This window comes from Nerophis ophidion, linkage group LG07 (genome assembly GCF_033978795.1).
Source record: "Nerophis ophidion isolate RoL-2023_Sa linkage group LG07, RoL_Noph_v1.0, whole genome shotgun sequence".
In the NCBI taxonomy this organism is placed as follows: domain Eukaryota; kingdom Metazoa; phylum Chordata; class Actinopteri; order Syngnathiformes; family Syngnathidae; genus Nerophis; species Nerophis ophidion.
Genome location: NC_084617.1, coordinates 1,828,411 through 1,850,533, shown reverse-complemented (window position 1 = coordinate 1,850,533; position 22,123 = coordinate 1,828,411). Strand labels below are relative to the sequence as shown.

The following is a 22,123-nucleotide window of genomic DNA, read 5'->3' as shown; positions in this document are numbered from 1 at the left end:
TTTGGCTTTCAATTCAATGCATCACATATAAAGTAGTTTAATAGCAACTAAGGCTTCTACTGTACATGTTATACTTGAGAATGCCTTTTTATTGTCAGCATACACACGACATTAAAAGCAACTCCGGTGTCAGTGCCACAGTCTATAAATATGCAAAACATAGGAAGGAAAGAAAAGACAAATAGTGCAAAAGGAGGTAAGCTGCACAGTCCAGTCCTGAGAAGGAATGTTCTGAATGACTTGTTTAAATATTATACTATAGACATATATATATATACAGTTGTGCCCATAAGTTGACATATCCTGGGAGAATGTATGATTTTGTGGCCATTCTTCAGAGAATATGAATGATAACACAAAAACCTTTCTTCCACTCCTGCTTAATGGTTGTGTGAAGCTATTTATTGGCAAACAACTGTTTACTCTTTTTAAATCAAAATGACAAAAGAAAGTACCCAAACAAACCTGATCAAAAGTTTACATACCCCAGTGACTTTGATCTGATAACATGCACAAAAGTTGACACAAACAGGTTTGAATGGCTAATCAAGGTTCCAATCCTCACCTGTGACGTGTTTGTTTGTAATTAGTGTGTGTGTGTGTGTGTGTGTGTGTGTGTGTGTGTGTGTGTGTGTGTGTATAAAAGGTCAGTGAGTTTCTGGGCTTCTTTCATCCAGTGCTGCACAGATGTTTCTGGATTCTGAGTCATGGGGAAGGCAAAATAATTGTCCAAGGATCTGTGAGAAAAGATAATTGGACTGCATAAAACAGGAAAGAGGCTTAAAAAGATATCCAAGGAATTGAGAATGCCAATCAGCAGAGTTCAAACGCTGATTAAGAAGTGGAAAATGAGGGATTCGGCAAAGATTTCAGCCACAACTGCCAGGAAAATTGTTCGAGATGCAAAGAAAAACCCACAAATAACTTCGACTGAAATACAGGATTCTCTGAAAAATGGTGGTGTGTCTGTTTCAAGATGCACAAATAAGGAGGCACTTGAAGAAAAATGGGCTGCATGGTCGAGTCAACAAAAGAAAGCCATTTCTGCGCAAATGTCACAAAGTATCCCGCTTACATTACGCCAAACAACACAGAGAGAAGCCTCAAAACTTCTGGAACAAAGTCATTTGGAGTGATGGCTTTCTTCAAACTCGTTTCGCAAAATAATTAGCGCATGCTTAGCATTACCACCGGCTCAGGATCAACGCCGGGTCAAACTCGTTTCGCAAAATATTATTTTTATTAGCAAATGTCTAGAATATCTGCCGGGTCAAACTCGTTTCACCAATTAATTAGCATATGCCTAGAATTTCCACCGGGTCAAACTCGTCACGTCACGAGTGACACTTCACCTGTCATCATTTTCAAAATGGAGGAGGCTGATTTCAATCATTTGAAATCGCATAAAGGGAAGAAGATTAAGAGCTATTCAGTAGGATTTAAGGTCCAAGCTATTGAATATGCTAAAAAGAACAGTAAGCAGCTATGTTTTATTAATATACCGTAGCTGCGTGTGTCAAATATGAGTCATTAAAAGACTCCCGCCTCCTGGTGGTAGAGGGCGCTAGTGATCCTTCTTGCGACTACTCGGCTGCAGAAGAAGTGACAACAAGCAGCGATCGTTTAATTTTTCCTCTCGCTTGCACTTTTAACATGGAGGATTACATATCTAAAATAAAACCGTTTTCTAAACTGGACTTTCAATGGAAGCAGGAGGTAATAAAGGAAGATCTCCATCGAGACAGAAAAGACTTTTAAAATTGAAGAAAGATAAGGAAGACTTCTAGAAACAAGTTATCGATGCTTTTGATCAGAAGGAGCTGCGCATGGACTTCATTTATAAGTAAAGGTAAGACCATAATAATGTTTTTTTAATTAAATGTGCTTTTCATGATGTTATCCTTACATCACACTCAAATTTATAAGGGCAGGCCTATATTTACCGCATGCCTTTGGTAAGCGCCGGAGTGAGAAGAGGTTTTAAATTAATTAGCGCCCCGGCGGCAATTTAAGAGAATACGGTAATCCAAAATGTGTATGGTGTGATTTAGTGTAGCGATTACCTGAGTGTTACCAGGGGTGTTGAGTGAGAGGCGGAAGTCCAAGCTCGGAGATCCAGAGACAGGCAGGAGGTCAGGGGCACGAGCAAGGCGTCAAAGTCCGTGTCCAGGCGGGAGGTGGAGATCCAAAGAGGCAGCCAGGGGAACACGGGGAGACGAGACACACAGCTCGTGAAGAGGAAACGGAAGAATGCTGCGGGATGGCGACAAGGGAAAACGAGACAAATGAACACGAAGCGGGAGAAACAGAGAGAGAGCTAGAGATTGTCAGCTCACTGTTTTGATTGATTGATTGAAAGTTTTATTAGTAGATTGCACAGTACACTACATATTCTGTACAATTGACCACTAAATGCTAACACTCGGATATGTTTTTCAACTTGTTTAAGTCGGGGTCCAGGTCGCTATGTTCTGGCCCGGAACGCAGGTTTGCTCTGGTTTAAGAAGCCCGGCGTCCCATCACCAACCAGGTGTGCGGATTGCTGATTGATCGCACCGGTGCAGCTGCTGCCGGAGTGGCGCGTGCATGGAGGTGCGCACGGATGAATGCGCCCGGGCCGTGACAAGCACACTTATTCTCCCGGGAAAAAGTCCCCCTTGCCGTGTTCCGTCAGCGCGGCGGCGCTGTTGTTGTTGTTGTTGTTGCTCCCTTCCAACAGCACCCGCTGGGCGGCGGCGGCGGGTAGATAGAGGAAGGCGTAAAGCAGGGCCAGCACCAGCAGAGCCAGCAGCAGAGGGAGGCCCCAGTCCGAGGTCATGATGGGCTCCTCACAGCGGGCCTGCAGGAAGGACTTCTTGTTCTGCATCCTGGAAGTCAAAGATGGCAAAACTCCAGCCTTCTTCTATCGGGAAAGAATGGAAACACAACAAATAGTCCACCCTTCAAAGGTAAATCATCTCTTTTTGACTCCTCCTTCTGACTGACATGTTGCGTGTGTGTGTGTGTGTGTGTGTGTGTGTGTGTGTGTGTGTGTGTGTGTGTGTGTGTGTGTGTGTGTGTGTTGACTTTTGAGCTTATTGCAGTCATTTCCTCTGACCTCTTATGTCAGAGGCTGATGGCGTGTCAGGGATTAAAGAATGTGTGTGAAACAATCATCAGGCTGATGTTCCAGCAGACCTCCATGCTGAGAGGAACCACCTGTGCCTCCTCAGTAAAGTTCCATCAGCGAGGACGGACTCCCAGCAGAGGTGAGCTGGATGTGAGGGATTATGGACGTCACCATCAATTGCTGAGTGACAGGCCACTCTCTTCACTGACGTGGCAGACGGCCGTTAAATAAGTTGGTCAGAGATGGAAACATGCAGTGGACGCCAACATTCACCTGACTGAGGGCTTGAATCAGAATAAAGAGTTCAGACCTAAACACAGATTACCATATTTCCTTGAATTGCCGCCGGGGCGCTAATTAATTTAAAACCTCTTCTCACTCCGGCGCTTACCAAAGGCATGCGGTAAATTTAGGCCTGCGCTTATAAATTTGAGTGTGATGTAAGGATACCATCATGAAAAGCACATTTAATTAAAAAAAAACGTTATTATGGTCTTACCTTTACTTATAAATGAAGTCCATGTGCAGCTCCTTCTGATCAAAAGCATCGATGACTTGTTTATAGAAGTCTTCCTTATCTTTCTTCAGTTTTAAAAGTCTCTCTGTCTCGATGGAGATCTTCCTTTATTACCTCCTGCTTCCATTGAAAGTCCAGTTTAGAAAACTGTTTTATTTTAGATATGTAATCCTCCATGTTAAAAGTGCAAGCGAGAGGAAAAAATAAAGGATCGCTGCTTGTTGTCACTTCTTCTGCAGCCGAGTAGTCGCAAGAAGGATCACTAGCGCCCTCTACCACCAGGAGGCGGGAGTCATTTAATGACTCATATTTGACACACGCAGCTACGGTATATTAATAAAACATAGCTGCTTACTGTTCTTTTTAGCATATTCAATAGCTTGGACCTTAAATCCTACTGAATAGCTCTTAATCTTCTTCCCTTTATGCCATTTCAAATGATTGAAATCAGCCTCCTCCATTTTGAAAATGATGACAGGTGAAACGTCACTCGTGACGTGACGAGTTTGACCCGGCGGAAATTCTAGACATGCGCTAATAAAAATAATATTTTGCAAAACGAGTTTGACCCGGCAGTAATTCTAGGCAGGTGCACACTATATACCCGGCGGCAATTCAAGGAAATACGGTGTCTCCATTTTCCTTTGATGGTGGCGTGATGGGTGATGAGCCAAGGAGACGCCAAGAGGAATCGTTGGAACTAATAGCTTGATTTGTTTCAGCGAGCCTCAGACAGGACCTGCAAGTTTCCCTGGAGAAGAACTGGGTTAAATTTCTTCTGCTGTCCTTTAAATACATTTCCTGTAGACCCCCACTCTAGTCTTGCTGCCCATCAGTCTGGCCAACACCCAGTTTATTTACTTGACCAGTCAACCTGCCATGGATTTGGGTCCACTGACCTCCGACAGCTATCCTCTGTCCCTTCGTGTGGACCTTCTAGCACATGTTGCTCAGGTCTTTAATCCTTCTCCTAAACCCGACACTTACATTCTGGTGCGATTCACACTTTCCTCAGGAACTGGCGGATGGACACGTGCACTTTGATCTTGGGAGAAGACTACTTTTAAAGGGTTGTGTGACTAAATACAAACACATGCTTCTTCCAGTTGTATCAGAAAATTATACCTAATAAAAAATTAACCATGCCTTGTTTTGAGGAAAATCCATGTTAAGTTAAAGTTAAAGTAGCAATGACACACACACACACACACACACACACACACACACACACACACACACACACACACACACACTAGGTATGGTCAAATTATTGTCTGCATTTCACCCATCACCCTTGATCACCCCCTGGGAGGTGAGGGGAGCAGTGAGCTGCAGCAGTAATAACTTGAAGTAAATAATGTCTGGGTTTTGTTTGGTTTCATTTTGTCTTGTCATTTCCTGTTTTATTTTGAAAGGTTAACTCTCCCTCTCGTTTCAGGTCACTTGCCCTTCCTCCTGTTTCACTGGTCTGATGTCTCTCCTGATTACCTGATTGTGCCCACCTGTGTCACCCTCCCTCATGTGTAGAAATGTCTGGTCTTCCTCTTGTCTTGTGCCAGAGTATATCGTCTCGCTACGTGCCTCCAGCCTTGTCCACAGCCTTGAACCAAGTTTTGCTAAGTATTGCCTTGCCTTATTTATTGATTTCTTTGTTTCCTCTGAGGAAGAGTGATTTTGTTTGTTAAAGTTTTTGGTCAAGAATTTTGTGTCTAATTTCAGTGCTTTGCCTTCTTTTTTTCCCCTCTTGGAGCGCTTTAGTTTGTAGTTTTCTCAGCTTTTTATAGCGCACTTTCTGTTAAAAGTTTCTTGTCTCCTCTGCGTGAGTGATTTACCTTTTTTTAGCTAATCATAGATTTTTGTTCTTTTGTTAGAAGATTAGTGTGTAATTTTGCTATTGCCTTTTTACTCCCTATGGAGTGATTTTCTGTTTGTTGCGTTTTGCCTATGTCTTTATCATAGATTCCATAGCCGCTTTGCTTTAATCACTCTGTTCAAAGAGATTTCAAAGAAAACTTAAATAAAGCCTGTGTCAATTGTCCCCCTTCTGCACCTGAGTCCTCATTCTCGCCAAGGTTTAACATAATGAACATTAAAAAACAATGACAAACGCAAATGAATAGATGAAGTAAAAGTAGTCTTTCTCACAATGTGTCGACTTTTTTCATATAAAATAAGAAACAATTTCTCATATTCTTTCTGTTTCTGTAATATTGCAATATTTTCTCGTAAAATTATTACTTTTTTGTGTAAAATTATTACTTTGTAATGCTAAACGGTGACATTTGTCGTATAAAATTTCTCACATTTTTCTGATTCTATAGTATTGCAACATTTTCTCTTAAAATTATAACTTTTAATGTCAATGTATTACTTTTTAATGCAAAACGGGGACATTTGTCATATAAAATTCGGACTTTTATCACCACATTGTCAATTGTTGTGTTGTCCTTGTAAAACAGTGACATTTTTTGGGAGTAAAATTATGAACTTTGGTCATAATTTTGCAGAGTAAAATTACGATTATTATTATAATATTGCCAAAATGTTAAAGTTTTCTTATAAAATTGTGACTTTTGTCCAGTAAAATGACAACTCTTTTCATAAAAGGCATTTTTTGGAAGTCTCAAGAAGGTAAGAAATATAAGTGTGTGTGTGTGTGTGTGTTCCTGTATTCCTAGCCTTATTGAGACATGAAAAAGGAAAAGTATCTTCCATATAAGGAGGTGTGAACAAGTGGTGACATGAATCATAAGATTTCATCTAATAGACAAAGTCTTGTTTGCACCCTACTGGTCAAAAAGAGGGTGGTCCCAAAAGGGAGGGGTGTGGCTTTTAAAAGGCACAGGTAATTACAGAGCCTGCTAGTCCGCTTGAGGAGTCAGTTAAACTAGGACTAGCCGGCGCCAGGCTGGATAATCCCTGCACGCATTGCAATTCTCTTACAAACCCCGTTTCCATATGAGTTGGGAAATTGTGTTAGATGTAAATATAAACAGAATACAATGATTTGCAAATCCTTTTCAAGCCATATTCAGTTGAATATGCTACAAAGACAACATATTTCATGTTCAAACTCATAAACTTTTGTTTGTTTTGGTGCAAATAATCATTAACTTTAGAATTTGATGCCAGCAACACGTGATAAAGAAGTTGGGAAAGGTGGCAATAAATACTGATAAAGTTGAGGAATGCTCATCAAACACTTATATGGAACATCCCACAGGTGTGCAGGCTAATTGGGAACAGGTGGGTGCCATGATTGGCTATAAAAGCAGCTTCCATGAAATGCTAAGTCATTCACAAACAAGGATGGGGTGAGGGTCACCAATTTGTAAGCAAATTGTCAAACAGTTTTAGAACAACATTTCTCAACGAGCTATTGCAAAGAATTTAAGGATTTTACAATCTACAGTCCGTAAAATCATCAAAAGGTTCAGAGAATCTGGAGAAATCACTGCACGTAAGCCATGATATTACGGACCTTTTATCCCTCAGGCGGTACTGCATCAAAAACAGACATCAGTGTGTAAAGGATATCACTACATGGGCTCAGGAACAATTCATAAAACCACTGTCAGTAACTACAGTTTGTTGCTACACGTGTAGATAGATAGATAGATAGTACTTTATTGATTCCTTCAGGAGAGTTCCTTCAGGAAAATTAAAATTCCAGCAGCAGTGTACAGAATTTAAAGAAAAAAGTAAATAATGGGGGTTTAAAAGGAAACAAAATAGAGAAATATTACAAAAAGAATAAAAACAATGGGAATAACAATCAAACAGTAAAATAATAATATAACAAGACAAAGTAGGCAGTAGTGACCATGTTATGAAAACGTATTGCACTGTTATTGTTTTGCATCCCCTGTCATCCTAGTACCCCCCACCCCCCGTCCCAGAGAGGAGTTGTACAGTCTAATGGCGTGTGGGACAAAGGAGTTCTTGAGTCTATTAGTCCTGCACTTGGGATGAAGTAGTCTAGCACGTAAGTGTAAGTGCAAGTTAAAACTCTACTATGCAAAACAAAACCCATTTATCAACAACACCCAGGAACGCCGCCGGCTTCGCTGGGCCCGAGCTTATCTAAGATGGACTAATGCAAAGCGGTGGACGTGGGCACTCATCTGGGCACAACATTCATTCACTCCAATGTACGTGTGTTGCCCACTTGCTTGTAAATTGATGAAAACGGCACTGTCTTTGTTTTTAAGTGTCTTGGTCATATCAAATTAAACTTATAGTTTGTTTATTACAAAATGTAGATTGAAACATTAAAGTGTAGAATTACAAGAAAAACATCAGAAAAAGAATTACAGCAGTCGATTGCCAGACCGTTGCTAAGTAAAACGGGCGGTTGCTAGGGACTCCGCTCTGAACAGAGGACAGCAGAGGAGGACTGCTAAGCAGGATATATACCTTATGTTTCATTTTTACCCTCATTAACAGCATCATAAATGACTTGTAGCTTGTTACTGGGACAGTGGAGGCTCTCTGCCTTCCAAACCACTGCTCTCGTCAAGTTGTAAAAAAAAAAGGAAGTCCGTAGCACAGAAAGTCCGCGACGATAAACGTGTTTATGACAGATAAGACTACACAAATACACCCATCCTGACAAGTATATGATACATGTAGACAACTTTTCCTTTTCTTTTACTTTCATACTGCAACAGTGATTGGATGTTTACTGAGGGCTGAGGGGTGTGTGCGGGTGTGCTGCGCAGCCTGTGGAATGTTGAATACACGCACAGCGGAGGGAGGGATGAGAGGGAAGCCGACACTACTATATCGTGTGTGTCCCTTTTTCGGCGGATTTTTCCGCTAGTGCAGATTTTGTCAACTTGTACTGTAGTAATTTTGTGAGTTTATTAAAATTTGCTTTCTCAAATTTTGATTTGAGGGGGCAAGACATTTATTTAAGGGGGCTCTGCCCCCTCTTGCCCCTGCGTAGAGCCGGCCATGGTCCTACTTATTAAAGTGTTAAATTGTAATTTTTTTTACTGTTTACTTTTAGCACAATAATCTCGAGATCAACTTCAGATATATCCGTCAATTTTAAGTTTTATTGTTGTTTATGTTTTGTTTGTTTGTTTTATCTATTTAAAAAAAACAGCTCAGTTTTTTATATGGCAAAACACAAAACATGCAACATTTTCCCCCAAAAAATATCTCAAAGTGGAATATTTAATTTGACGTAATCGAAGCAGAGTTTCCAGTCATACCGAATAAAACTACTGGGATTCCGTGTTATTGAGAATCTCTAAAGGGGGACTGCACTTTTTTGTGCACAATCCTTAGAACGCAAGCTTCCGCTTTTCTTTGCGTCCCAAATAATGAAAAACTGCTTGCAAGATTCGGCTAACAATGCAGTCAATGTCAATAATTCAAAATGACATTGATTTTGATTCATTATTATTTTTTAAAGAAAGAAACAGCCTGCATGGCAGCTTTGTGTTATTAGAGTAAACATTGCAACAATTTATTGTTACATTTCACCTGTTTGCTCTTTTATACCACTATTTATTTTTTTAAAATTGTATTATTAATACGTGCCGTGGGGCCGTTAAAAAAAATACCCGCGGGCCGCACTTTGGACACCCCTGACTTAAAGAAACACATTTTACCTTTCCAAACGACACATATGAAATAGAAATAAAAAATAATAACTAAACCCTTAACAGAAAATATCTCCTATTTGTAGAACTAAAGGAACAAATACATAAATATGCAAACCTTCAGAAGAAATGCAATTAATCCAGTACTATCATCCCATACGTGTCTATATACAGCGGCGGTGTTCTCCTCCAGGACGCTAGGGGCCGCTGCACATCCTGTCTATATACGGCGGCGGTGCTCTTCTCCAGGACGCTAGGGGGCGCTAAACATCGCTAATCTTGTTTGGCGCGCTTTGCCACGAGGAAGACGCCGCGTCATCAAGATGGCGTCGTGGTTCGTTGAAGTTTGGTACGTTGGAAAGATATTTCTTTATATTTGTATAAGTCCAAGATGAATAACGACAGAATAATTATCTTATTGCTAATAACACACGTTTATTTGACTAGCGCTGTGGAAATATTTGCTACTGTGCTAGATTTTCATTTCATTTCATTTTTTATTTATCTCCTTCATTCATGTGCATTTTGATCGATTCACAATTATACCTCAATTATACAATTTAAATTCATACAACAATGCCTGAGAAGGAACACGATGAAGACAAATCTTATAGTTTCCTGCCCCCTTTGACATAATACATAGTCTTACTTCACAAATATCATTTAAATAGGCTGACCCATCCATCCATTTTTCTGCCGCTTATTCCCGTTCGGGGGATTTTGAAATCCCCAAAAGAGGACACACATATGCATCTGAGGATGTATCTTACAATCGTTTAAATAAAGCCTCTTTTCTCCTCTTTTGACAGCAGTGTTGGCGCTAGGAATTTTAAAAATGGGGTCCCATAGACCCCATCAAGTCATAAAAATGGGGTCCCACAGTAAATTTTTGGGGTCCCACCTTTTTGTAAGAGTTTTGAAAACAAATGATAAAGGTATGCATTGTCCTGTTATATCTCACATATCATGTTGTGTTTTGGAAAAAGGTACACGTTACTTAATTCATTTAAAAAAATATATAAAAAAAGACAAATTTGTACACATATGTTAGTTTATTAGTTTATTAAGGATCCCTATTAGTCTACGCAGCAGTGGAGACTATTCTTCCTGGGGTCCAGGCAAAAAACATCACACAATCACAAAACAAAAGATTAAAACGCAGTACAACATGATCCAAAAATAAATTGTCATAATACAAAAATAGCAACAACAAAGAACCAAAGAAATAATAATAACTTATGTCACATAATTTTAATACCAAAGATAAAAATAGCAATATAAAAAAAAATATATATATATATTTTTGCTAAATAAAACAAAGAACCAATGACCTAAAATATACACATTAGTGTACCAAAGACAAACAATAAGTGACGAAAAAGTACCATCCATCCATTTTCTTCTGCTTATCCCATAATCAATAAAATACTCAATAGTCGGTAAAAACAGTCATGGCATTAGGTACAATCTAGAATAATATGTATAATATGTAATACGTAAATGTATTCAGTTACAAATTCATTCAGTTTCTTCTGTCCTTCAAGGATGTAAACTTTACCGCTGCTGGTAGTTTGTCTGTTTTTATCTAATAAGTTGTAGGTGTATTTATTTCAGTATGAAAGTGAAAAAAGTGTTTTGCCTTGGCCATGAAATGATGATAATGGTGTGCCAGGGCAGACATGCATTTTATATTTACCACTTAAATCTCTGGAGTCTTCCTCAACTTCCGATCTATTCCTCATTTCAAAATGTTTTAGTTTTTTTCATGTTGTTTTTTTGTTTGTTTTCCGCCCTTGTTTGTCAAACAAATGGAATATGTACTTCACTGTGCAACCTACTAATAAAAATCTCAATCAATCATAAAAGCTTCTTTGCCACCAATCACCTTACTGGCGTGGTACGTTCAGAACAATGGGAATTCTGAAGATCACTCACTCAAAGAACACAACATCAACCTCAGCAGATCGTTACAATGCTACACAATATTATAATGTGTTACTTCCACAAGATCTGGTTTTGTACACAACAAATAATATTAATAATGTTCCATACCGTGGTTAATGTGAGTAAAATGATTATGGTTATGACTCAAATACTCAAATAGTACTGAAGTCTTTAAACCAAGTTGTAATTAAAACAAAAAAAATAGACACACAATATACTCTCTTGTCAAATAAAACACTAAATATTGTTCTGGCTTTTTAGGAGACATATTTTTATTTAAGTGTTTCAATATGTTTATATTCCATTTTATTTTGTAACATATTTACATTGTTTTATTGATCAATCATAAATATTTTTAAAAACAGGTGGCCAAAGACTTTTGACAATATAGTGTACTTGAAGTTGTCTTGTTTTCGCGTTCCAAGTGCAACAATCCAAGTTTAATGTCAAAGTATCAACACTTAAGAAGATACAGATTAATACAATGTGTGAAAACATATTAATAATCGCAATGTAGTTGGCCGTTTACAATTAATAATATTAATTTAGATATTTGAATAAGGTGCGGTCCTTTTCTTCAAAAAGGTGTGTTTCCTGATGCCCTCTCATGATGACCACTGAGCCTGCCAGCGTGGAGAGCCTTTGTGTGCTTTTTCAGAGCGACGACTACATAGTGGTGGACAAGCACTGGGACATCCGCATTGACAGCAAGATGTGGTATGAAACATACACGCTCCAAGCACAACTTCGACATCGCTTCCCTCACCTGGCGGACCCCAGCACATTTTACGGATTCAGGTGAACATGAGTTGGCACATTAAAGGGGGACAGTCGTCGTATTAATTGAAGCATTAATCCACGCCAGGTTCTGTCACCAGTTAGATTTCTCCACCAGTGGCGTCCTCTGTGTTGCCCTCAACAAAGCTGCTGCTGGCCAGGCATACCGCCGCTTCAAGGATCGCACTGTCACCAAGGCCTATGTTGCTCTGGTCTGTCCACATACATATATATATAATATATACTATTGTGTCATCCCAGGCTTTATGCAGGATTGTTTTGCTTTGCAGATCCGTGGCTGGGTGGAAAAAGAGACACAAACTCTGGACTTTTCCATTGGCAAGAACACCTCAGAGGGCAAAACACATATGATGTGTATTGAGGGAACAGACGGTATGCAATCACGCTTTGTGTGTGTGTGTGTGTGTGTGTGTGTGTGTGTGTGTGTGTGTGTGTGTGTGTGTGTGTGTGTGTGTTGACTTCAAGCCAACTTACTATGTTCACCATTTCTCACGAACATATTCTAAATAACAAAGACTAAATTTAGATTTATTTGGACACTATGGGAACATATTGTAAGTTGCAATATTTATTTGGACACTATAAGAACATATTCTAAGTAACAAAGACTTAATTTAGAGTTATTTGGACACTATGGGAACATATTCTACGTAACAAAGACTTAATTTAGAGTTATTTGGACACTATAGGAACATATTCTAAGTAACAAAGACTTAATTTAGTTATTTGGACACTATAGGAACATATTCTAAGTAACAAAGACTTAATTTAGAGTTATTTGGACCCTATAGGAACATTGTAAGTAACAAAGACTTAATTTAGAGTTATTTGGACACTATAGGAACATATTCTCAGTAACAAAGACTTAATTTAGAGTTATTTGGACACTATGGGAACATATTCTAAGTAACAAAGACTTAATTTAGAGTTATTTGGACCCTATAGGAACATTGTAAGTAACAAAGACTTAATTTAGATTTATTTGGACACTATGGGAACATATTGTAAGTAGCAATATTTATTTGGACACTATAGGAGCATATTCTAAGTAACAAAGACTTCATTTAGTTATTTGGACACTATGGGAACATATTCTAAGTAACAAAGACTTAATTTCGAGTTATTTTGACACTATGGGAACAAATTCTAGGGAACAAATTCTAAGTAACAAAGACTTAATTTCGAGTTATTTGGACACTATGGGAACATATTCTAAGTGACAAAGACTTAATTTAGTTATTTGGACACTATAGGAACATATTGTAAGTAACAAAGACTTAATTTCGAGTTATTTGGACACTATGGGAACATATTGTAAGTTGCAATATTTATTTGGACACTATAGGAACATATTCTCAGTAACAAAGACTTAATTTAGAGTTATTTGGACACTATGGGAACATATCGTAAGCAACAAAGACTGCATTTAGAGTTACTTGGCCGCTATGGGAACATATTGTAAGTAACAAAGAGTTAATATAGTTACTTGGACACTATGGGAACATATTGTAAGCAACAAAGACTTAATATAGTTATTTGGACACTATGGGAACATATTCTAAGTAACAAAGACTTAATTTAGTTATTTGGACACTATAGGAACATATTCTAAGTAACAAAGACTTAATTTAGTTATTTGGACACTATAGGAACATATTCTAAGTAACAAAGACTTAATATAGTTACTTGGACACTATGGGAACATATTCTAAGTAACAAAGACTTAATTTCAAGTTGTTTAGACACTATGGGAACATATTGTAAGTGAGTTATTTTGTTAGGGTTGGGGTTTTACAGCAAACTACCCATCAAATTAATAAAATTGACAATACTTGGTGTTCTTTACAGCTTATTACTGTAAATAAAAAAAATTACTTTTTTTTGCGTTAAAATTCTATTGACTGAGCTGCAATATTTTTACTGTAAAATCTTATTTTTAACGGTGTATTAATGTAAATGGAAAGACGATACATTTGTTTTTACGGTAGAAAAACTGGCAGATGAGTTGCCAAAATAAAAAAAGAACTTGTGCTGTTTTTTCGTTAATATAATGTTGTAAAAACCAATGTCAATTTAATAGTAAAATTCTGGCAACTAAGCTGCCAGCTTTTTCCGTAAAAAAAAAAACACAAAAAAAACAGTTATACTTTTTTTTTATATTTACCGTAAAAAAAAATGTAAAAACTACTTTTTAACAGTAACATTTTGTAAATGTAAAGTTTTTACTGTAAAATGGAAAATCTACTTTAAAAAAATGATATAATTACTAATGAAATGCAAATGAGAGGCAAATTCCTACATTATTGACTGTTACAAGTGATGGTAGTCATAACTGCCATGTGGCCCTCAATGTAAACCACTTTGACAAACCTGAATTAAATCATCCAATTGGATCTTTAGTGGAGCGACACAAAAAAAAAGAATTATAAGCGTAACATTAATATGAGATGAATTATGTTTGGATGGTATTTCAACATTGTTCAACTATATATTGCTCAAACAGCACAATTGTTGTTATCGGGAGTAGCGTAGACCTACTTCCACTTCCTGTCAATGGCTCTAAGACTTGTAGTATTTGAACATTTAACTACGTCACTTCCTAGTTTGTTTGTATTTATATATTTACCTCACCTTTACCTATCCAAGGTATGACAATTAAGAACACATTTTTTCATTCCCACTGTTGACCTAGCAAAGAGGCTGCATTTACATGTTAGAGATGTTGAAGTGTGATGATAATCTCTCATTGCCCCTTATTTACCCCCCTCCCCCCAAAAAATAGCGCTATAGATTGCTTTTAGCAGTTCACAAATGCTCTTACTGTTCTGTGTTGGAACATAAATGTATGTTTGAGATGCACAAACACTTTTCAAGGGTAAAGTAAATACGGAAAATGTCTGCAATTTGTAGACAGCCAACAACACCAAAGGGAGCCTTTTGTGATTGAGCAGTTAATTATTAGTTGGAACTAAAACAGTTAAGTCATTTGAGTATGTGCTTTTAATGTCTGGGGATTCCAAGTATGTGTGCTATAAAATGAGTAGAACATAAATACAGTTGTAGGGGCGCCTGGCCTGCGGTGTGTCAGGACCGGCTTGGAGATCAGTGACAGGTGCGTAGATGACACAGCTGTGAGTGTTTGTCTGATAACCTGTGGCTCTGTGAAAGGCAGCAGTCGGGAAGGAGAGGAGGTTGTTGATGGCGGAGAACGAGCGAGAGAAACTTTAACATGGCTGAAAAGCACAACTTATTGTAAAATAAATCATTGTTGGCAAAGATGAACACGGCTGTCATGTCCGTCATCGGTGGTCCGTAGAACCCAGAGGAGCAAGACCTCCACAATAGTATTTATTTTTTCTTCCAAATTGTGTTCCAATCATGTGATTTTGGAGATTAAGGTTACAAGGTAAAAACACTTAAAGCTGGGGTACTTAAGTTATATTATTCAGCAAAAAAGCATCAAGCAGGTTATCGTAACAGTAATAATTTCTGGATAAATGTACATCTGTCTGTGCCTTATAATGAAGTATTTTAGTAAATAAAACCTTCAGGGCGGTCAACTCCTCCTGATCCATTCACAAGATTTAGAGAAAGTACGGGAAAACTGAGCCCACCAAGGAGCCTTGTCATTGGCTGATGGGATACAGTCCTGGTCAAAAGTTTACATACACTAGACCAGTGGTTCTCAAATGGGGGGACTTGAAGATATGCCAAGGGGTACGTGAGATTTTTTTTTAAATATTCTAAAAATAGCAAGAATTCAAAAATCCTTTATAAATATATTTATTGAATAATACTTCAACAAAATATGAATGTAAGTTCATAAAGTGTGAAAAGAAATACAACAATGCAATATTCAGTGTTGACAGCTCGATTTTTTTTGTGGACATGTTCCATAAATATTGATGTTAAAGATTTCTTTTTTTGTGAAGAAATGTTTAGAATGAAGTTGATGAATCCAGATGGATCTCTATTACAATCCCCAAAGAGGACTCTTTAAGTTGATGATTACTTCTATGTGGAGAAATCTGCATTTAGAATTGAATCACTTGTTTATCTTTTTTTCCAAATAGTTCAAGAAAGACCACTAAAAATGAGATAAATTTTGCACTGTTATACAATTTAATAAATCATAAACTGATGACATAGTGCTGTATTTTAGTGAACTGAATTATATTTATATAGCGCTTTTCTCTAGTGACTCAAAGCACTTTACATAGTGAAACCCAATATCTAAGTTACATTTAAACCAGTGTGGGTGGCACTGGGAGCAGGTGGGTAAAGTGTCTTGCCCAAGGACACAACGGCAGTGACTAGGATGGCGGATGCGGGAATCGTACCTGCAACCCTCAAGTTGCTGGCGCGGCCACTCTACCAACCGAGCTACGCCGCCCCACTTCTTAATCTTTTTTTTTTCAAGCATAAATGCTTTGCTCTGATTAGGGGGTACTTGAACTAAAAAAATGCTCACTGGGGGTACATCACTGAAAAAAGGTTGAGAACCACTGCACTAAAGAACATGATGTCATGGCCGCTTGAGTTTCCAATTATTTCTACAACTCATAATTTTTTGTGATGTAGTGATTGGAGAACATACTTGTTGGTCACAAAAAAAAATCATGAAGTTTGCTTCTTTTATGAATTTATAATGGCTCTACTGAAAATGTGACTGGGTCAAAAGTATACATACAGCAATGTTAATATTTGCTTACATGGCCCTTGGTAAGTGTCACTGCAATAAGGCACTTTTGGTAGCCATCCACAAGCTTCTGCTTACATTTTTGACCACAAAATTGGTGCAGTTCAGCTAGATCTGTTGCTTTTCTGACATGGACTTGTTTCTTCAGCATTGTCCATACATTTAAGTCAGGACTTTGGGAAGGCCATTCTAAAACTTTCATTCTAGCCTGATTTAGCCATTCCTTTATCACTTGTGAGGTGTGTTTGGAGTCATTGTCCTGTTGGAACACCCAACTGCGCCCAAGACCCAACCTCCGGGCTGATGACTTTAGCTTGTCCTGAACAATTTGGAGCTAATCCTCCTTTTTCATTGTCCTATTTAAAGCAGCAGTTCAATTGGCAGCAAAACAGGCCCAGAGCATAATACTACAACCACCATGCTTGACGGTAGGAATGGTGTTCCTGGGATTAAAGGCCTCACCTTTTCTCCTCCAAACATATTGCTGGGTATTGTGGACAAACAGCTCACTTTTTTGTTTCATCTGACATCACATGGGCAGAAATAAGACCTTTTGGTGGAAAGTTCTGTGGTCAGATGAAACAAAAATGGAGCTGTTTGTCCACAATACCCAAAAAGAAGAAATCGGGGGAAGAAAAGAAGGATGTTGTATGTCAAAAAACCCCAAAAAAGAGCCAAAACTGGAATACACATTTGTCCGAGGTATTGAAGATGGAGGGCATTGCAGGCCAGTGGCTGTTTTCCTTCTAGAAAGCGAATCAAATGTTCAATTTTCCTATATTGCTGTATCCTTTAGCATGGTGACGTGTGTTAGCGATAATCTGCAATTTAATACGAGCTAGGGGATCCTTCCATGCAGCTTCAGACTGTCAACAACCTACACTATGCATGTGCACCTACAGCTCTCCTCACTCTTGAGAGGCGGAGACTGGGAGGAGCTATCAATGGGGGGCTAAAGATTCAAGTACCCCAGCTTTAAGACATCGATAACAAATTCATCAAATCCCAAGTTGATTCAATATTGAAAAAAATAAGCCTCAAAACATTGCAACTTTGTGAAAAAGGTACCGCAGATTCAGGCATTTGAGCCACGACAATCACCAAAAACACTCAAATCTTGGAGGGACTTTTTATTATAAGAAGCTGCCTGTTTTGTTGATGGATTTTGCAGATTAACTGTTTATGCACGAGTATAAACAATTGGACTATGCCCATTATAAAAGATTAGTGCTAGTTTGCATTTCCATTTTTTTGACTGACACGCACTTCCATGTTTCCAAAATAGGTCAAAATGGACAAAAACATTAGGCTCTATATGTGAAACTAAATTCCCTTAAGTATAATAGATAACATATAAATATTTAGGATTCTTAAATGTTAGCTTTCAAAAAAAAAAAGAGAGAAATATTTGTATTTATGAAATGTGTATTTCTATAGCCCTGCGATGAGGTGGCGACTTGTCCAGGGTGTACGCCGCCTTCCGCCCGATTGTAGCTGAGATAGGCACCAGCGCCCCCCGTGACCCCAAAGGGAATAAGCGGGAGAAAATGGATGGATGTATTTCTATATATGACAGAAACCACTCCCAAAGGGGGGGAAGGAGACATATTTTAGTAAAACAAGACATGAATTGTCTAGTTTACTCAGGACTCAAGTGGTATAGAAATGGATTGATGGATGGAAAATTAGAAATACTGTAAAAAAATAGCAATTTGAACATCTCCACTAGATATCGCTACTTCTTACATAATAAACTTAAATATTATTACATTTATTCCACATTGGTATTATTCTGTGGTTGCTATGCAAATTTGACATACGATAACAAAAGTCAAACGCAATGTAAAGCTAAAGATGAGTAATACGTGGTAACATTATTTACACTTACGCACATTTATACAGTACATAAATGTTTGCACTGTGTACAGGTAATAAATGAAAAACACCCACATTACACACTGAGCAAATTGTTTGCACAGCCAAGAAACAACTGCAGATGCCACTAATTAAATGTGTTGTGGCTTTGATTGATTGATTGAGAAGTTTATTGACATCTTAAAGAATTGAATTCAAAAGGTAAATGGATGGCACAAAAAGCCAAAAGGCTTGTTTCCATTGCGGTCCATTAAATTGTTGTGTGTAGAGATGTGTTTTATTGAAATGTTACCTTGTTTTCTCTCTTCTCTTCTCAGGTTGTGAGAATGCCAAAACCTGCCAGACTGAGCTGACCGTGTTAGAGTATGGCCTTTATGATGGAGATCCTGTCACCAAGGTCCTGCTACAGCCTCTCACAGGTGAACAAACTCTCAGACCTCCTGACTTTGTGCCCGTGTCCCGATGACGTCATCACTGCATGTGTGCACCAGGCCGAACCCACCAGTTGAGGGTCCACTGCAGCGCCGTAGGACACCCTATTGTCGGGGACTTCACCTACAGCTCAGGAGCAGACCACGCCCCGTTCCGCATGATGCTGCACGCCCACCTCCTCCACATCCCCCTGGAGCCACAACCCCTGCTTGTGTGTGCGAGAGACCCCTTCCTGCCATCCGTGGACCTCAGGTGGCTCCCGCAGCGCACCTTACGGCCCCTGAAAGCCACCGTTGACGCCCTACTGGAGCACAGGCTGGAGGAGCAGAGACAAGCTAAAGAGCAGGAGAGACAGCGAGAAGCCAGACAGAAGGAGAGGAGGAGAAACCACAGCAGGAAACAGGAGAGTGAGGAGCAGAGGAGGCAGTGTGAGGAGTGGCTAAAAGAAAGATCTGGAGAATAAGTCAAGATGAATTAGTCATCTTTGTGACCCAAATGATGACAAACTGTATAGAAAATGGATGGATATTAAGCATTGATATATTCTATTTGTTATTTATTGTTGTGCATGTTGAATCCAGGCTTCACGGTGGCAGAGGGGTTAGTGCGTCTGTCTCACAATACCAAGGTCCTGAGTAGTCTGGGGTTCAATCCCGGGCTCGGGATCTTTCTGTGTGGAGTTTGCATGTTCTCCCCGTGAATGCATGGGTTCCCTGCGGGTACTCCGGCTTCAAAGACATGCACCTGGGGATAGGCCCCTCCCACCTCCAAAGACATGCACCTGGGGATAGGCCCCTCCCACCTCCAAAGACATGTACCTGGGGATAGGCCCCTCCCACCTCCAAAGACATGCACCTGGGGATAGGCCCCTCCCACCTCCAAAGACATGCACCTGGGGATAGGCCCCTGCCACCTCCAAAGACATGTACCTGGGGATAGGCCCCTCCCACCTCCAAAGACATGCACCTGGGGATAGGTTGATTGGCAACACTAAATGGTCCCTAGTGTGTGAATGTTGTCTGTCTATCTGTGTTGGCCCTGTAATGAGGTGGCGACTTGTCCATGGTGTAACCCGCCTTCCGCCCGATTGTAGTTGAGATAGGAACCAGCGCCCCCCGCAACCCCAAAGGGAATAAGCGGTAGAAAATGGATGGATGTTAAATCCAAAAAGTGAACTTTTTCCAGCACTTTGTGATGTGCAAAGACATTTCCAGTCCAGAACATTTGCCAAAAGCACGCTGCCGTCCTGTTTTGCCTGTGTTACTATTTTATGAGAAATACACGACACTGCGGTGCTGTCGTTAAGCCATGAAGTCTTAACATATACAGTAAGTCCATTTACTTGAAATTTCTCACACAGTTCAGTGTGCACTTGAGTGTACTAAACACAAACTGTACATGCATGGGCTTCAGCACTCATTGACCATTGGTTTAAAGATTATGAATGCAGCTGAGACAGGGTCAAGCGTTAGAAAATGGATGGATGGATGGACATTTACAAACTCTGTTTCCATATGAGTTGGAAAATTGTGTTAGATGTAAATATAAAAAGAATACAATGATTTGCAAATAATTTTCAACCCATATTCAATTGAATACGCTACAAAGACAACATATTTGATGTTCAAACTCATAGACTTTCTTTTTTTCTGCAAATAATAATTAACTTAGAATTTCATGGCTGCAACACGTGCCAAAGTAGTTGGGAAAGGGCATGTTCACCACTTTGTTACATGGCCTTTTCTTTTAACAACACTCAATAAACGTTTGGGAACTAAAGAGACACATTTTTTTAAGCTTTTCAGGTGGAATTCTTTCCCATTCTTGTTTTATGTACAGCTTAAGTTGTTCAACAGTCCAGGGGTCTCCGCTGTCGTATTTTACGCTTCATAATGCACCACACATTTTCAATGGGAGACAGGTCTGGACTACAGGCAAGCCAGTCTAGTACCCACACTCTTTTACTCTGAAGCCACGTTGATGTAACACATGGCTTGGCATTGTCTTGCTGAAATAAGCAGGGGCATCCATGGTAACGTTGCTTGGATGACAACATATGTTGCTCCAAAACCTGTATGTACCTTTCAGCATTAATGCTGCCTTCACAGATGTGTAAGTTACCCATGCCTTGGCCACTAATGCACCCCCATACCATCACAGATGCTGGCTTTTCCACTTTGCGCCTGTAACAATCCGGAGGGTTCTTTTCCTCTTTGGTCCGGAGGACACAGTTTCCAAAAACAATTTGAAATGTGGACTCGTCAGACCACAGAACACTTTTCCACTTTGCATCAGTCCATCTTTAGATGAACTCAGCCCCAGCGAAGCCAACGGTGTTCCTGGGTGTTGTTGATAAACGGTTTTCGCCTTGCTTAGGAGAGTTTTAACTTGCACTTACAGATGTAGCGACCAACTGTAGTTACTGACAGTGGGTTTTGAAGTGTTCCTGAGCCCATGTTGTGATATCCTTTACACATTGATGTCGCTTGTTGATGCAGTACAGTCTGAGGGATCGAAGGTCACGGGCTTAGCTGCTTACGTGCAGTGATTTCTCCAGATTCTCTGAACCCTTTGATGATATTAGGGACCGTAGCTGGTAAAATCGCTAAATTCCTTGCAATAGCTGGTTGAGAAAGGTTTTTCTTAAATTGGTCAACAATTTGCTCACGCATTTGTTGACAAAGTGGTGACCCTCGCCCCATCCTTGTTTGTGAAGGACTGAGCATTTCAGGGAATCTACTTTTATAGCCAATCATGGCACCCACCTGTTCCCAATTTGCCTGCACACCTGTGGGATGTTCCAAATAAGTGTTTGATGAGCATTCCTCAACTTTATCAGTATTTTCCCAACTTCTTTGTTCTAAAGTTACTGATTATTTGCAATAAAAAAAGTTTATGAGTTTGAACATCAAATATGTTGTCTTTGTAGCATATTCAACTGAATATGGCTTGAAAAGGATTTGCAAATCATTGTATTCTGTTTATATTTACATCTAACACAATTTCCCAACTCATATGGAAACGGGGTTTGTACATGAATGCTAGAAAAGGGTTTTGACCACAACCCCCAGGGGGCGCTACAAATGTCATGTCATGTTCGGTTGCGTAATAAAGTACAACTGCCAATTGTTTGTTTT

The 22,123-nt window shown here is 39.2% G+C and overlaps 1 protein-coding gene across 3 annotated transcripts; it reads left to right on the top strand.

The window, feature by feature from the left end:
• The first annotated feature begins 9,447 nt into the window (after positions 1-9,447).
• On the top strand, positions 9,448-22,114 carry rpusd1 (RNA pseudouridine synthase domain containing 1). 3 transcript variants are annotated; one of them, XM_061905148.1, is made up of 6 exons: positions 9,448-9,587; positions 11,768-11,980; positions 12,048-12,171; positions 12,250-12,352; positions 18,872-18,973; positions 19,046-22,114. In XM_061905148.1, the coding sequence occupies exons 2-6, from the start codon at positions 11,790-11,792 to the stop codon at positions 19,447-19,449; spliced, it is 924 nt and encodes a 307-aa protein (XP_061761132.1). In that variant the 5' UTR covers positions 9,448-9,587; positions 11,768-11,789; the 3' UTR covers positions 19,450-22,114. The 3 variants fall into 3 exon arrangements, with proteins under 3 accessions (XP_061761132.1, XP_061761134.1, XP_061761133.1); XM_061905150.1 differs by having other exon boundaries at positions 19,060-19,421; XM_061905149.1 differs by lacking the exon at positions 9,448-9,587 and having other exon boundaries at positions 11,773-11,980; positions 12,065-12,171.
• The last annotated feature ends 9 nt before the right edge of the window (positions 22,115-22,123 follow it).

Coding starts and splice junctions, on each gene's coding strand:
- rpusd1 (XM_061905148.1), top strand. CDS start 11,790: ATGATGACCACTGAGCCTGCCAGCGTGGAGAGCCTTTGTGTGCTTTTT. Junction 11,981..12,047: donor AGCACATTTTACGGATTCAG/GTGAACATGAGT, acceptor AATCCACGCCAG/GTTCTGTCACCAGTTAGATT. Junction 12,353..18,871: donor GTGTATTGAGGGAACAGACG/GTATGCAATCAC, acceptor TTCTCTTCTCAG/GTTGTGAGAATGCCAAAACC.